This window comes from Tubulanus polymorphus, chromosome 1 (genome assembly GCF_964204645.1).
Source record: "Tubulanus polymorphus chromosome 1, tnTubPoly1.2, whole genome shotgun sequence".
Classification (NCBI taxonomy): Eukaryota; Metazoa; Nemertea; class Palaeonemertea; order Tubulaniformes; family Tubulanidae; genus Tubulanus; species Tubulanus polymorphus.
This window is the reverse complement of record NC_134025.1, coordinates 6528856-6543996: the sequence shown is the minus strand read 5'-3', so window position 1 is coordinate 6543996 and position 15141 is coordinate 6528856. Positions and strand designations below refer to the sequence as shown.

The 15141-nt window shown below is 34.9% G+C and overlaps 2 protein-coding genes across 2 annotated transcripts in view; both read left to right on the top strand.

The window, feature by feature from the left end:
- Positions 1 to 7355, top strand: part of LOC141901596 (syntaxin-binding protein 5-like) — a 49488-nt gene extending 42133 nt beyond the window's left edge. Inside the window, exons 20-28 of the mRNA XM_074788937.1 lie at positions 3847 to 3963; positions 4340 to 4462; positions 4613 to 4756; positions 5582 to 5770; positions 5867 to 5975; positions 6061 to 6156; positions 6265 to 6389; positions 6503 to 6621; positions 6717 to 7355. Coding sequence (XP_074645038.1) covers positions 3847 to 3963; positions 4340 to 4462; positions 4613 to 4756; positions 5582 to 5770; positions 5867 to 5975; positions 6061 to 6156; positions 6265 to 6389; positions 6503 to 6621; positions 6717 to 6854 — 1160 coding nt within the window. The 3' untranslated portion in view covers positions 6855 to 7355. The remainder of the gene's footprint in view (positions 1 to 3846; positions 3964 to 4339; positions 4463 to 4612; positions 4757 to 5581; positions 5771 to 5866; positions 5976 to 6060; positions 6157 to 6264; positions 6390 to 6502; positions 6622 to 6716) is intronic.
- Positions 7356 to 11280: 3925 nt separating this feature from the next.
- Positions 11281 to 15034, top strand: LOC141915554 (midasin-like). Its single transcript, XM_074807130.1, has 4 exons — positions 11281 to 12010; positions 13932 to 14143; positions 14249 to 14345; positions 15023 to 15034. The coding sequence occupies exons 1-4, from the start codon at positions 11912 to 11914 to the stop codon at positions 15032 to 15034; spliced, it is 420 nt and encodes a 139-aa protein (XP_074663231.1). The 5' UTR covers positions 11281 to 11911.
- Positions 15035 to 15141: the final 107 nt, after the last annotated feature.

Here is a 15141-nt window from a genome sequence, read left to right as displayed (position 1 = left end):
TGTCATGTATATATGATTAATGTATATTTATAAAAGTATAAGCAGGTGACAGATACATGTATTTATAAACAGTAGTTCTTAGGTGTCCATCTTCTAAAGACATTTGTGATTGCGCTCGCTACGAGGCTGGCAGCATTTGTATGCGTCGAGTCCATCAAACCATTTGTTTGAAAAAAGTCACCACCATCTTGAGATATCTTGTATATAAACAGAAGTGATTTTACCATGTGAAACACTGCAACCTTCTCATGTGAAAATGACGATATTAACTTTATTTACCCTATTTCTCTATCATTTTGTTAATACCTCTGATCATTCCCTATTATTTCCACTAACATTACCAAAGCAAGGAGGAAATATATTGATATCACCCTCGCAATGTTGTTAAACAATACATGGGTGCATCCAGTAGATAGCTACTGTACCGAATACATTGATTTTGCTTTTTTATGAAATCTGAAATACATAAGTAAAGACAGGACTGATGCTGCATTATCGATCATGATTTAATTCATGTCTTCAGATTAGATAATGACTATGCCATAGGATAGGTCTTATTCAATCGATCGAATTGAATTATAGAAGGATGGACTGCTGTTAGAGGTTACTATTATGATATCAGTAGAATATATTGGATGAATGTATTTAGTAGGATTCACATGGCTTTTAGTGTCAGTATAGTTTCAATATATATATCTACATGTAAGAAAGATTCATCATTATTGGGAATGGGAACATCACAGACCAATCATAGTAGACATTGCTCTCATGAAATTGGAATGTAAATATTCAACCTCCTTCTTTTATGTACTTGTTTCTGATTGACTATGTGCATTGAAAAAAGCATGAAAAAAATGATTGATTGTTTCATAAGTGGAGTTTACTTATAATGTTTGAATAATTTTGGTCATGGTGTCTCTGATTCTCATAAACAGCACGTGACATGTAGACTTACATCTATATTTACTAAACACAATTACAGCTTTGCTATAATCACTGATCACTCTAAATCTTCATCGGAATACTCGCATTATTGATCATGAACTGGTCATGAAACGATTAACAAATTGATAGGATGGATCTGATGACATGAGTTGTAACAAAGAATGAATTATATTAAGCTTAGGTCAACATTATTATTTGGATGGTTGATATTTCTCTGTATGTAGCATGTATCCTGAGAATACATGGGTGTATTTGTGGTGCTATGGCTACATTTGCTACGTAAACAGCAATGATTAGTAGAAAAAAAAGGAAACTGACCGATGATGATGTGATTTGTGCTTTTCAATGTTAGTGGCTTTGTATGTGTGTAATTCACCGGCAACCAGTCAGTAACCGGATATCTCGCCCGGATTATTTCTCTGACAAAGTTCCATGATTTTAGTCCGTTTATGTCGATAACCTTGCTCGTGCCAGTGCCTCTGAGCAGGCGTCTGCTTTCTTTGCTCAGATAACCTTGCTCGTGCCAGTGCCTCTGAGCAGGCGTCTGCTTTCTTTGCTCAGATTTTTTATGTTCAAAAAGGATTTCCAAACGGCTGAATATTTCCGATCTCTTCCTTTCTAATCTTCGATGTTGCATGCTTTCATCTTCGAATGGTCATTGTTAACTGGTTGCCCTGGTTACTGACTTGTTGCGTTAGATTAAGAGATAAGTGATGGGAAATCGTACATGAGTCTCTGGTTTTATTGTATGAACTCATGACATGTTTGGTGGGAGATTGAACTAATTGTTTAATTGACACAAGAACAATAATCGTTTGGTACTAGTTGTTGAATATAAGAAATTTGATTAGGATTATGATTTATTGATCGGATTTAATCCAAAAATTATGATGAAAAATTACTTAATAGTAAATCTTCTTATAGTTCTTTGAATAAATAGAGATGTCCTTTCCATTAATGATTTGATAATATGAAGATTTTGGCTTAAAAAAATTCTATTGAATTGCGCATTACATTATGTGTAAAAATATCTTTGAGCCAGAAAAGAAAGAGAACTAACATTTACCTATTTCCTGGCTTTTAATTCGTCCTTTATTTTTTCACACCTTTTACTCCTGTCTCTTACCATCTGCACTTACAATGGCTAGTAACTCTTTATAGAATTATGGTTTAAAATGTGCCATGGTAAGTGTGGATGATGTCTTTCATGTGTCCTTTCTTTTCCTACCAATCACATGCTTACGATTTTTATTCACACTACAGGCGACTCTGACCCCGAACCCTCACCTTGCGGGGATGACGTACTCAACAGTGCCGTAGTGCGTAAGGTATTCAGGCTGTGGTACGCACGCCACAAGAACAACCGAGGTCAAAAACTATCACCAATTACACCAGAAATTACAGGCAGGTCACTGGCGCCCCTATAGTTTGGTACTGTCCCTCCGTTTATAGGGGGCGGTAGAGTATTAAATGTAGTAGGGTCACATAATGCACGACCAGGCACAATCTGTCAATTTATATTTGCATTTGTATATATCTATATATATATATATACTTTGTTTTGAACATTTGTCTGAAATGTTGGTGACGGGGTCGATACAAATAAAGAATATTTATTTAAGTACCTATTGATGTATATATTGATTTAAAAAGAAATCAAAATATTGAATTTTTTGTCGACGGTTGTGTAAATATCTTACCCTTCCCTCCGTCCTTTGTGATGTTTTCCCATCCTAGCTTTAGTTGTTCCCCATCTGTAATTCGTGGACTCTTTTGACTTTTCCTTCTTTTAACATTCAGTCGAATAGTATCTTATCATTAGAGAAACTTGGTTGTTATTGAGATTTTTGTAGCCTAGCTCTTCTTGTATTCGGCACTTAAAGAAGGATCAATAAATACATTTACTATGGCACCTAATCATGTCAGTACTGGTTATTTTAATATGTATTCTAGAAAGAAATATGAGTACAAGTCATGAGACTTGAAATTTATCGAACGTTTATTCTGTACAGAATATCGAGAAAATGTTTACTGGTGATAATGATGAAGTAAGGATGTTTTCGTGTTTTCACCATGCACATAAAGGGCAATTTGTATGTTCTGTACGTTCTCCCACCATGCTGTAAACCAAAGATGCTGAAATCGGAGATATCGAGGGATTCATGGGTTGGCATGGTTTAGCTGCATAGAATCTAGTATAGACTTTTTTTAATCAGATCTCTGTTTTTTTTCTTGCCTGTATTAATGCAGTGTTTGCAGTGCCCTCCTATCACACCTTATTCTCTGCAGGCCGTGTGTGAGTGTATATATGTACCGGTAAAATAATCGTGCAAAGATTTTCCGAAAAAATGGAGGTCGCTTATGTATTTCAAGAAAACCTCTTCTTTTCAGTGAACTCTCAATTTACGTGATTAGTTTAACTCCTTGATCCCTCGCAGTAAACTTCAGTCTTCGTCTCGTCCATATCATTTATATGTTAAGCTTCAAAGCTTCCTGCAAGGGATCTCGTGGTTGAATTTAATTTTTTTTCTCATGTTGCTGATCCATGGTGCTTAAACGCTCAACCATATTTTAAGCAATCGATCTCTACTTTGACTCCTTTAACTCCTGCATATACCTTCTGTCACTGCTATTCTACTCTATATCATCTTAATGTGATATTCTCGCACAAAATTTTGAAATTGTTCCTAAAACATTTTTCACACTCGGAATATCCGTCGTAATGAATGTAGTTACGATTTAGTTTCTTTCTTGATTTTTTCTTCATGATATAAATTTAGGATTTCATTAATTTACAAATCTAAATGTTGTTAGATTGTTGTTCAAAGATAAATATTTGCTAATGTATATATGTTGTATGGTAATTTGTATTGATGTTTCTTTCGCATACATTTATTACAGATAAGAATGATGGTTCATTTTCTCGGTCGCGTAGTTCTAGTATGTCGAGTCTGGAGAATATATCTAAGGAGGCAATTCAGTGTTTAGTATTCGCGGATTCATATACAAGGAAAACTGGTATATTAAGAATTTTTACATCTTTGACAATTAGGCTAAAAAATGATACCTTGTTTCTCCTGATGGGCCAGCTCACTTTTGTAAACTGCAATAAAATTTGTAATAATTTCATTTCTACAGCTATTGGGTCTGTTATTGATAGCATGATTATGATATAAAAAGGATAATGTACAGGTTGTATAGGCAGCCAGCTGGGTCAGCAGAAATTAGAAACGGGTATCAATTTTTCTTAGCCTTAAGTTTGATTTCTGAGGTCAATTCTTCATTGTAGACTTAAAAAAGGACCCACTTTTTAACCTTACAAATTTTTCATACAATAAATAAGCCCACTGGGCCCCTTTGATTTCTTAGATTATACAATATATTTTTATTTTAGATGCATTTACGCAGCCATGCTTGTGGGTTGGTACTAGTCTAGGGTCAGTTATCGTGATAGTACTGCAACTACCCCAATCCCCAGAATCGAGAACTAAAGAACCTGTAATTGTATCTCCTAGTGGTAAGTTGACATCAAACTGATAATCTAACTTAAGTGTGGAACTGAGCCTTTGTTCTTCGGCCTTCTAGAATGTTCAAAATATGTTAGTGCATCATACAGGGAATGATCCTAACTATGCAGTCTATATGAAATTTTTTCTTGTACTTTCAGGCACAATATTCCGACTGAAAGGAGCTATAATGACCATGTCATTCCTCGATTGTAATGGAGTATTGATTCCAAATGTTTCCGAACAGTGGAATGATGCACGTGAAATGAGCAGGCGTGATAAGGCTTCAAGTATGTTACAATACAGTAAGAGATCCTGGATATATTGTGCGATGAGTTGAATGCACACACGACAGAGCGCCATCTGTCTGGCTGAATACTCATTATAAACGGTTCTATTTAGATGTGTGCATGAAACCCATTCACATTCTTGTCAGTTGCTTAGTCTTTGTATTCCATCTACAAGTAAATGTTTGACAGCCTGACTTTCTATAATGATTCGTTCAAAATTTGATTTGCCGATTTGTTGAGTCATTGAAATAACATTGAAATTACATTAAAAAGACTTTGGCTAAACACTTTGAGGGCAATACAGAGATAAAGCTGACAACTTGGGACTTGGCATTTTACCTTATACATCATCACAACGTCTAGGCATTTAAAATTTGTGTAGTGAGTTTTTGGTTCACAAAGTGAATGGTGAAATTATAAGGTTGTTGCTTGACCCAATTATGATTTAAAAACTTGTTTCAACTTTTAAATCTTCTAGGATTTGTTTAGTTGACTTTCTTTATGATGGTGCAGTTAAATATTGAATAGAGATGATAACCTTGTCAATGTATTTACTGATTCGCTTCATTCACATCCCATTCAGAAATATTTGCACATTTAAAATAATTCTCTCTCATTTGGCATGACAATGTGGTTTGCACATTTCAGCTTTTTACACTTCTATTTATTGTTACTTCTATATTTCTACTCCTTAGCATTTTTTCAGCCTAAATCTAAAAAATTCAACCCAAGAATCTCTGATTTAAGATTAGGTAGTCTTTACGACTATACGTGTATAGCTGATATAATAATAATAATATAATATTTGCTAAAAACATTGTATGTGTGTTTTTTCTATAGGGCAAATGTCTGTTAATAAACCGAAGATGTCACCGACGTCTTCAACTGAAGTGATAGACAGACAATTTGTGGTTATCTGCTCTGAGAAACAGGCTAGAGTTATGTCATTACCTTCACAAACGTGCGCTTATAAGATGAAAATTACGGAATCATCATTTGTTGTGAAAGCTGAAGTTGCCTCCATTAAAGGTACGCCCTTCTAAAAAGTTGATGTTTAAAATAATTTAAGCGACTTGAAAAAGAATTGTGTCAATTGTATGCTTTTCAATGGAATTCTGTTTACAGATAGTGTATGTTTGATAGTTTATGCTGCAAATGGTCATATCATGGCATTTAGTCTACCTAGTTTAAAAATACTCATGGATGTGGATATAGTACCACTAAATGATGTCAGGTAAGATCTTGAAAAAAACAGCTTACCGGTATTTTGAGTTAGTTGGTTAAGTAAGAGAAAATTCAAATTGTCCATTCCATTTCAGAATCGCTAAGACTTTATCAATCAGTAATAATGGTCATGCGTTATATTTCTGTTCTCCATCAGAGGTACAAAAGCTTTTCTTATCTGCAGAGTTGTGGTAAGTGTATGTTCGGATGATTATGACGAATTGTTTGAGTTGAATGGAATTATAATCAGTGAACATTAAGTGTAGATATACAGATTAGATGTTTTGTTGTGTTTGTAGCGAGAATTTACAGGAAATGTTAGGAGAACTATTTCTTCTTTGCGAAACACCCGAAGCACCAAAACAAGGTTTCTTCAAGAATTTATTTGGAGGCGGCAATAATTCTCTAGACAGAGAAGACTTGTGTAAGTAGCTTGAAACAAATCTACCTACCCTCTATTTATTTTCAAGATGCGTGAAGTTTATTGATTTTGGTAATCATGAATACATTCTGATTTGTCGTTCTAATTTTTTTTAGTTGGTGAATCTAGTGGAAAAGCTTCCAAAGGGGTTGCTCAGTACAGCGCTGGTACAGGATTGTCCCAAGCTCAGGGCCAAGCAGGGGCTGTTGTCAGTGAAATCCATAAAACTAAACTGGTAAGTATCGGGTATACCTGGTAAATTGTTATTGGAGAAAATGATTCTTCATATTGATTTTGCAAGTATTCATTTGACGTCTTATTTATCTCTAGTTACTCGATGAAAGAGGTCAACGGCTCGGCGAGCTAGAAGAACGTACGCAACAGATGATGATGTCAGCAGAGACATTTGCTGGTACCGCAAACCAGCTCATGCTCAAGTATAAAGAGAAGAAATGGTACCAGCTTTGAGAGGAATTGTCGGCATCACATTTCACTGTGTATTGTTGTTGAAATCGCGATTCTTTGTAAACGCTTGATTGATACGAATGCGATTATTAATCCGATCAATTATCTGTGATCCCTGTGACTTAACTCGCTGCATATATCGAGGGCGCATTGGAGAAAAAAATTGTTATTAAACTGAGCTTGATTGTGATATGTTTCGGCGCAGCTGATCAGTAGTCGAGGGAGCAACAGAATCAAACAGATACCAAATATATCGGAAACTGAGCGAACGCTATATTCATTATAGTGACTGATTGTCTGTGATCATGTGTTTGTTGTCATTACAACATAAAAAAGAGTGTAATAAACACACAATAGAGGGTGCTGATTGATTGAGATTCCTCGATGGACGAGGAGAGAGAGAAGATGACATCGACATCATCATTTATGCGTTGCACCACTGGGTGAAAAACTACTTCCAAAAATTATACATATTGAGTACACACACACACACGTACATACACACAGGATATATATGTATATATATATATATATATATATATATATATATATATATATATATATACATCATACATACATATGAATATATATATATATTATAAATAAGATGGTTACTATAAATACTATATATTCCAGAAAGAGTCCTATAAACTATATAAATATTATAGCATTGGTGTGTTCACTTGCAGTTATTTTTAGTTAGCTTGTATGATGTAATGCCATCAGTTATAAATTATTTTCAATTTGTCTGTTTAGGAACACTTTACTACATCTAGCTTCTCAAAAGCTTAATTTCATGCAGACAATGACTGATCACTCACTTTACACAATAAAGCCTGCTTAACGCTTAATGTGGATTATTTTGGACTGAGAGAAAATTCATCTTGTTTTGGATTTAAACTCTATTCCACGTTTATTTCAGCGGATTCAAAGACTGGCCATATTCAAACAAAATCTGGATTAAAATGATCCTTTTGAAATGATTATTATTGCCTTGTAAAAACTAACTGCTTATTGCTATTCTCTTGCGTTAGAATTTTCTGGAAATCTGAAAAAAATGAACAGAGCTGCGAGTCTTCCTGGTGGTGATCTTTCCCTGTTGCAAGTCTGCTGTCATCATCATTTGTTAACACAATTAACTATTATTTATTAAATATTATTTTGTATAAATCATCTGTATAGGTTTGTGTGTTTGAATTGTTACAATAATGAATGTTGTTACAAATATTGGCATTACGGGAAGGTTTATCACAGCACTGTGGTTGAAATGCTGCTAAATCCATGTTTGAACTTGGAAATATAAAGAGGGAAATACCATAAAGACAGTCAAATAATCTTACTAAGGTTTGAAGTCTTTATTCAGTCAACCCAATCTGGCAAATTGAGACCATTTTGAAGATTTAGTTAATTTCGGGGTGAAAATGCTACCAAAATCGGGGTTAAATATAAAGCATTGGAGCTAACTACCAAGGTACCATAATAATGAGAAGCCGTGGAAGTAAATGAAAAATGTTAAAAGCGCTACCAATCTTCGAAACTGGGCCCTAGAATTTCAATCACTATGTGTTATGCTATATGTAGGTACAAACTGAGGCCCAAGTTGCGAGTTAATTTCATGTTGCCAAGAAAAACTGAATCGGTTTTTTTTGTTATTTTTGTATTTTTTATAGTTTAGCCAAGGCTGCCACGAATATTGCGGTAGTGTGTACACAAATAGAATGTGATAGACTTTCAATGTGTGTTGTTGTTTGATATGTTGTTTGTTATGTAAAATTAATTGTTATTGATATGATACATTGAGCTGAGCCATCGATAAACCCTATCAGTATCCAAGAAAGCAGTTTTCAAATGAAAATGGAATCTTCTCCGAGAGAGGAAAGATATATTCATTCTGGAGTTCAGTTTCTCTGTCTTGTTGAGTTAATTTTGTTCTGTGTTATAAGATCGTACATATGTTAATCAGCACACGATGTACATGATTTGTGTATGAATTGTAACTGTTTGCATCCTGAATACCTGTATTTCCTTTGTGTATTCAGAATATAGATATAGACATCTGTATATATATATTTCCTAGCTGTTGATAATTTACATACCGTTATGTATATTTCGATACTGACTCCACTTTCCCACACCCTCTTCTTAAAACCTAATTTCTGACATGAATTACTGCATTTTTAAATCATATGGCAAAAATCATTGAAAATGAAACTATTTCTTAAGACTTTTGGAATAATTTCATTTTTAAGCCACTTCTCATTGATTAAAAAGTATTTTAATTCATCAAAGTGCTTGAAGTGTCAAACTATATGGCCAAACTTTGGCAGTCAAATGAATTGCCACAATCAGAAAGTTCTACTAGTCAGCTCTTCACAGTCTTTTACTTGTATCATTTATTTGAGTATAATGCCAAGAGTGTCAAAACAAATATATGTGTATATCTAGTCTTTTAAATCTATGATAGGTACACTGACTTATCTATATTGATGATAATGTGATTCTCGAGACTCAAGGAAGTGTTAGTAGGCATTATGTAGATTTATACGGTTGCACACCAGCATTAATTGACACATTCGCTCATTTACACATCGCTATTTCTAAGAAGCAACACATGTAAGGCTTGATGAGATTCTTATAATAGGGGCTTTCTGTATGTATCGCCTCTAATACGCTTTTGTTCACTTTATTTCTCTTTGATAATTTCCAAGGACTCTATCTCTGGCTGTCACTATCTCTCTCCAATTTCTCTTTTCATACATTTGTATATAATTCATCATCATCTCAACTGCTTCTATGGACATGTCATTTCTGCTCTATCTTTAAAACAAATCGTTGAGAGAATTTTACTGTCATCAAATACATTTTCTTGGCTTACAAATTGCACAGGTTTGACTTTTAGAGTTTTGTCACATTTATGTACACATAGTTGAATGACACTTTTAAAACTGGTTGGCGTCTTGGCTGGATTTGATGTTTTAGATACTTGACTTGTGTATACTAACAGTAGAGGGATAAGATTCATTAATTGTAGCTGTCTCCTGTTATCTGCTTCATTGAATTTCTTGTCAGCAATGACAGGAGACAGTTGCAAATATGTCGAAATCATTTTGTAAATACCCATGGTTAGGCGTTGATATGTAATGATAATACTGATAACAATAATTGATATTCTACATAAATAAATAGATATATAAATGAATAAATATATCAGATAATTTACATCGCACTCTAGAAAATTGTCATCATTCATTGAAAAATCATCAAGTGGATAGATGTGGATCAACTTCAATTGACAACAGGATATAATGAAATGCATATGTATGGTGTATTCCTGTTGTACTGTCCCTACAAAAAGGAAATAATATAACAATATGTAGTTTAACTTCAGTTAGTTGTGGATACTGTTTAATATGTGAAACTAACTGGCTGGCTCGTTCAATATAGGCATGAAAAGGAAACTTGGAAATTAATTTAAGTATGCAAGTTTGGTTATTTCTGTAATATTAGATGGGTGTGTGATAAAATTTGTAATCGAATGCCTAGATCCACAGTCAAAGGTACAAAATTTGGCATAAAAAATCCTGCCTTAATAGTTAATAGGCCAATCTTTGAATTTAAATCTTGTCTGTAGAACAACCAGCACTGGAAGACAATTTAGTTACTGATTGCTCGAGGAACACTGATTTGATCAGTACATTGTACCTTGGAGCAATTCTCCAAGATTGTACCATGTCCATACTCAATAATTCCATTGTCAAGATTAGAGCTTTTTCAGTTATTTGTCATTAAACTACCAGATGAGATGTATGTCTTTCTCTATGCATCAGACATTACATATAGTAAATAAAGTAAAAAATAGACAGTCAGTTCTTCCGTATCTTGTTGTAAAGGGTGGAGAGCAAGCATTGACATTATTTCTGCCATTTTATCCACCGAAACTGACAAGTGTTCCACCTCGATATCCATCTTACTACTATTACAAATAATAGTCTGTCTGAATCTAAATCTTCTCTTATGTGTTTTGGTTGTGTATTATTGTACAGAAGACTATGAATTAAAGGTCAATCAGTGTAAATATGAACTATGAGTGTGTTTGTTTTGTTGTGTTTGATTTTGTATGCTGAATCCAGATCTAAAACATCATCATCAGTTAAATTCATAACATCTAATTCTACCCAACAATGCATGGCTTGTAATAGCAAAAGTAAGCGCTTTTCAGCACTGTTGGTTCGGAAAAAAGTAGCACTTATCAGTGAATTTGTGCCCATGCTACACATTGTGACTGCTCGTCATGATTTGTAAAATCATTGATGTAATCTAGTTTATACGTCCGTGGTCCATGGTCAACCATCCAATCATCATCCTCCCCCGGCAGGGATTCGAACCTGATGGCATCGAGATTGCCACGGCTGAGTGTAGCGATGCCATCAGGTTCGAGTCCCTGCAGAGGGAGGATGCCAATCATGGACAGACTGGCCCTGTACACATGATTTAATATATTTTACATCAAAATCAAATCGGAAAGAATAAATTGGAATCATAAAAAGTGGCTTTATTAAAGTATTTATTAAGAGAATAATTTCATTGAATAAAGCATTAGCGGCCGGCTATTATAACAATCGCCTGTCACAGTAGCGAGAAATTAATGTCGACCGTCTAGTGCTGCCTCTATGTATTACGAAAGCGGGGAAAATGTGAACTAACATGATACTCACTTGCCAAAGTCGTTGAGGTTCTATGCCATGGTAGTCGACAAACTATTTACCGACATGTGGGTCAGATTCCGAGAAAATTATCGGCTTAAATCAGCACTGTATATAGTACCAGGGATACTGGATGATCTAAATTACAGTTCACCCCCAAACTTCAAATACAAGTCCCTGTGGTCAGACCGTGCGCAGAGCAGTAATTATCGTCCGTTCCATTAGTCCGTTCAGTGTGCCCGCCGTCCCATGAAACTCGTATGTCCCAGACCCACGTGTAGAATATAAACAAACTTTTACGCAGACGTAGAAATATATATGTTTATATGATGTCATATAGTTTGTACCGTAAATACTATGGATGATTTAACAGCAAATATATCGCAATCATTAGAAAGCGTCTGCCGTCAAAATAAAACGTGTGGTGAAAGGTTTAAAGACTTCCTATCGAAGCAGGTAATTTACTTCCGGGTTTTCTGTTACTTTTAAACTACCTTGTTGGAAAATTAATTAATGACACATTTTTGATCAAACAGTATATAAGGTTAAGAAGGGCGTTACTAGACAGCCTTTTTATAAATGAAAGGGACAATTCATCTTGAATTTGGGAGATTTATGACTCCAACTGGGCAAGATTTAATGCAATATTTAATTTTATTAGGCAGTCAGGAACACTTTCCAAAAACGGCTTATTCTGCCAATTTCGGCGTTTTCCGCCAATAACGGCAGAATCAGCCATTTATGGATTACTCAGTTTTAAACTGCTTCTGCCAATTTAGCCGAAATCGGCGTTTTCTGCCATTTTTGGCTTGTTCTTAAAAAACGCCATTTCCGCCGTTTTCAGCTGTTACAGTTTTTAAAACTACATCGCCAGAAACGGCGTTTTTAGCTTAGATAGTTTTACAGGTGCTATTTATAATGCTTAGTTCGATGGGAGTCCCTATTATGACATCATCGCTTTTCTGCTGGCATACATTTGTATATTTGCGCCGAAAAATTAATCTCATTGATCCGTTCCAGGCTTCAAGAAAGAATTAAATATAAATGTATGGATTTCCGATGGCAAATGTATTTGAATTCTGTTCTTTCTGTATACCTGTATTCTATGAAATAAATATATACATACATGTATCCCAAAATGTTTGTTGTATTTTGAAATGAGTCTAGATACAGCTGTATCGATTTTGAGTTGTAACGTCATCGGCCACCAATTCATTCAATCACTATCCATCACAAGAATCCATCAATTAGCTTGGAGGCATCGAAGATGTTAATTACCTTCAATTAACCAACATCATATGCAGTCCAATATATCCCTCAACCATTCTATGCTTTATTAGGCAAGATAAGACCATGGGCAAAACTTAAAACTAGATTTTTGATACACTAGTTTATACATCCATGATTGATTTGTCTTATGAGAATGATAATTATAATAATAATAATTTTATTTTTAACATATTATATTTACACATCCGTTCACCTCAGCAAATTAATTATTTTATTCCGAAAAAAGTACTGTGTAGACACTAGGGGAAACGTCTAAGTGGGTGGGGGAATCCTCATATATAACAAGTGGACTGCCAATAATGGCTTAATAGTTTATGATTATAAAACTAACTACGCCAAAAACGGCGGAATACGCCAGAAATGGCGAATGTTTTTATGTGTACCCATGGCAACGTTTACTTGAAAACTTTATAATAGTTTTTAAAACTAGTTCCCAAATTTATTTTTAACAAAAATCATGATTAATAAACTTGTTTCATGCTGTAGTAGTTTTGAGAGTTTTCCCGGAGTTTTTGGGCTTCATATGACGTAATCATTTAGAAAAACGTAAATTTGACCACTTTACCTAGCTCAAAAATTTCCATCCTAGCGTCATATGAAAGCTTATCGTCTGCTCGAGATTATGACGTCATCGGCAACATGCGCTAATTGAACCGGAAGTGCGCAAAAAACTTTAAAGCAAAGCTCGAAACTTAGTGAGCTGAAACTGGCTGGATTAAGCCATAAACGACTGTGAAAGTTTCAAAACTGAGTGATCCATAAACGGCTGATTCTGCCGTAATTGGCGGAAAACGCCGAAATTGGCAGAATAAGCCGTTTTTGGAAAGTGTTCCTGACTGTTAGGGAGAGGGGGTGATGTGCATCATTTCCAACTCTGGGATTTAGTGAAAAATAAACTAAATAGTGGCTTTTACAACTGCAGGATTTCAGGGGTCAACTGCAGAAAATCAGCCATAAGGGTCCAGAGGGTAGGGCTGTAGGGTCCAGGCCCAGACCAGAGGGTACAGGTCTAACACGTCCAGATGGTAGTGGGTTAGGTCTAGGTTTATAGTTAAAACGTTGTGCACATATAAACCTTTATTTGCAGATATGGACCGTTCGGGACCGTAATTTAGTGCTTGATGTAGCGGCACAGCTGTTCTTCGATAGTAATTGTACTATAGATATTTGTCATGCATTCCGCCCAGTTTTACTGGAAGTACTTCACAGAACAAAAACATATGCAAGGACTCATCTGCAGTATCAGCATTTATCCATTGCATTGAGCAAGGTGCTGAATATTTGTCCTGATGCAATCAGGTGAGATATTAAAATGTAAACTGATCTTTGAAAGAAGCCAGCCCTACACTGTGTAATACAAACTGTTTTATAGGCTGTATAAATGACGTTTGAAATGTTTTTCAGATTCAGCTTAGGATATTTCCAATTGAAATCTCCATTTTTTACCAGTGATGACACATCTAATGACAGTGGTGAACCAGTTCGCAAAAAAGCTAAGAAGGTAAAGTCATATTTGGGGTACTTAAAACTCAATAATTCTTCCTTAATTTTAGATGAATGTGTAGTTTTATTTTTGAAAATCAATCCCAAATGCTTAACAATGGATGTAGGCCAAATGAATGTTTTGCTGAAATTTGGATTTGTTATTATCGTTTCTAAAGGGTAAAAGACAGACAGAATTTTGTAATACGAAGCCATCCTCATGTGCCCTGGTTAAAGCAGTCTACTACTGTTTATGCATTGCACCTCTCAGGCAGTCACTCCTTGCCCATTGGGACTGGAGTGAATTGCTAGACTTTCTGAAAAATAACGATTTAGAGACAAGATGGTAAGATCTGATCTGCATTGTTTGAATTATTTGTCATCTTATAAGATTTCTTGTCTTTCATAATTCCTGTACTTGTTTCTAATGGAAACATTTCTTACTTAGGTTTTGCATTCAATGTATTGGTATCATAACTGGTCTGACCGATGCCCAATTCCAGAAATTTGCTTACAGCGCAATTGAGCCAAAATGTGAAGTTGAAAGACTCATGATAAAGTAAGTTCTTTCTGTTAAAATGGGACCATTTTAATCAATATATTTAATTTCACAGAGATGATTTGTTATATTTTGAGTTCTGATGTTCATTAACTTGTACCTGGTGTGAATAAAATGTCTTGGTGATCTATTTTCAGGTATCACAGTGAATCTGCGTTCAATCATGACAAGGCTATGCTGTTAACAAATGCGAAACAACCAGAGAATGATAATGCTGCAGAAACTCAAACACATACTATCCGTACTATCGTCAGTA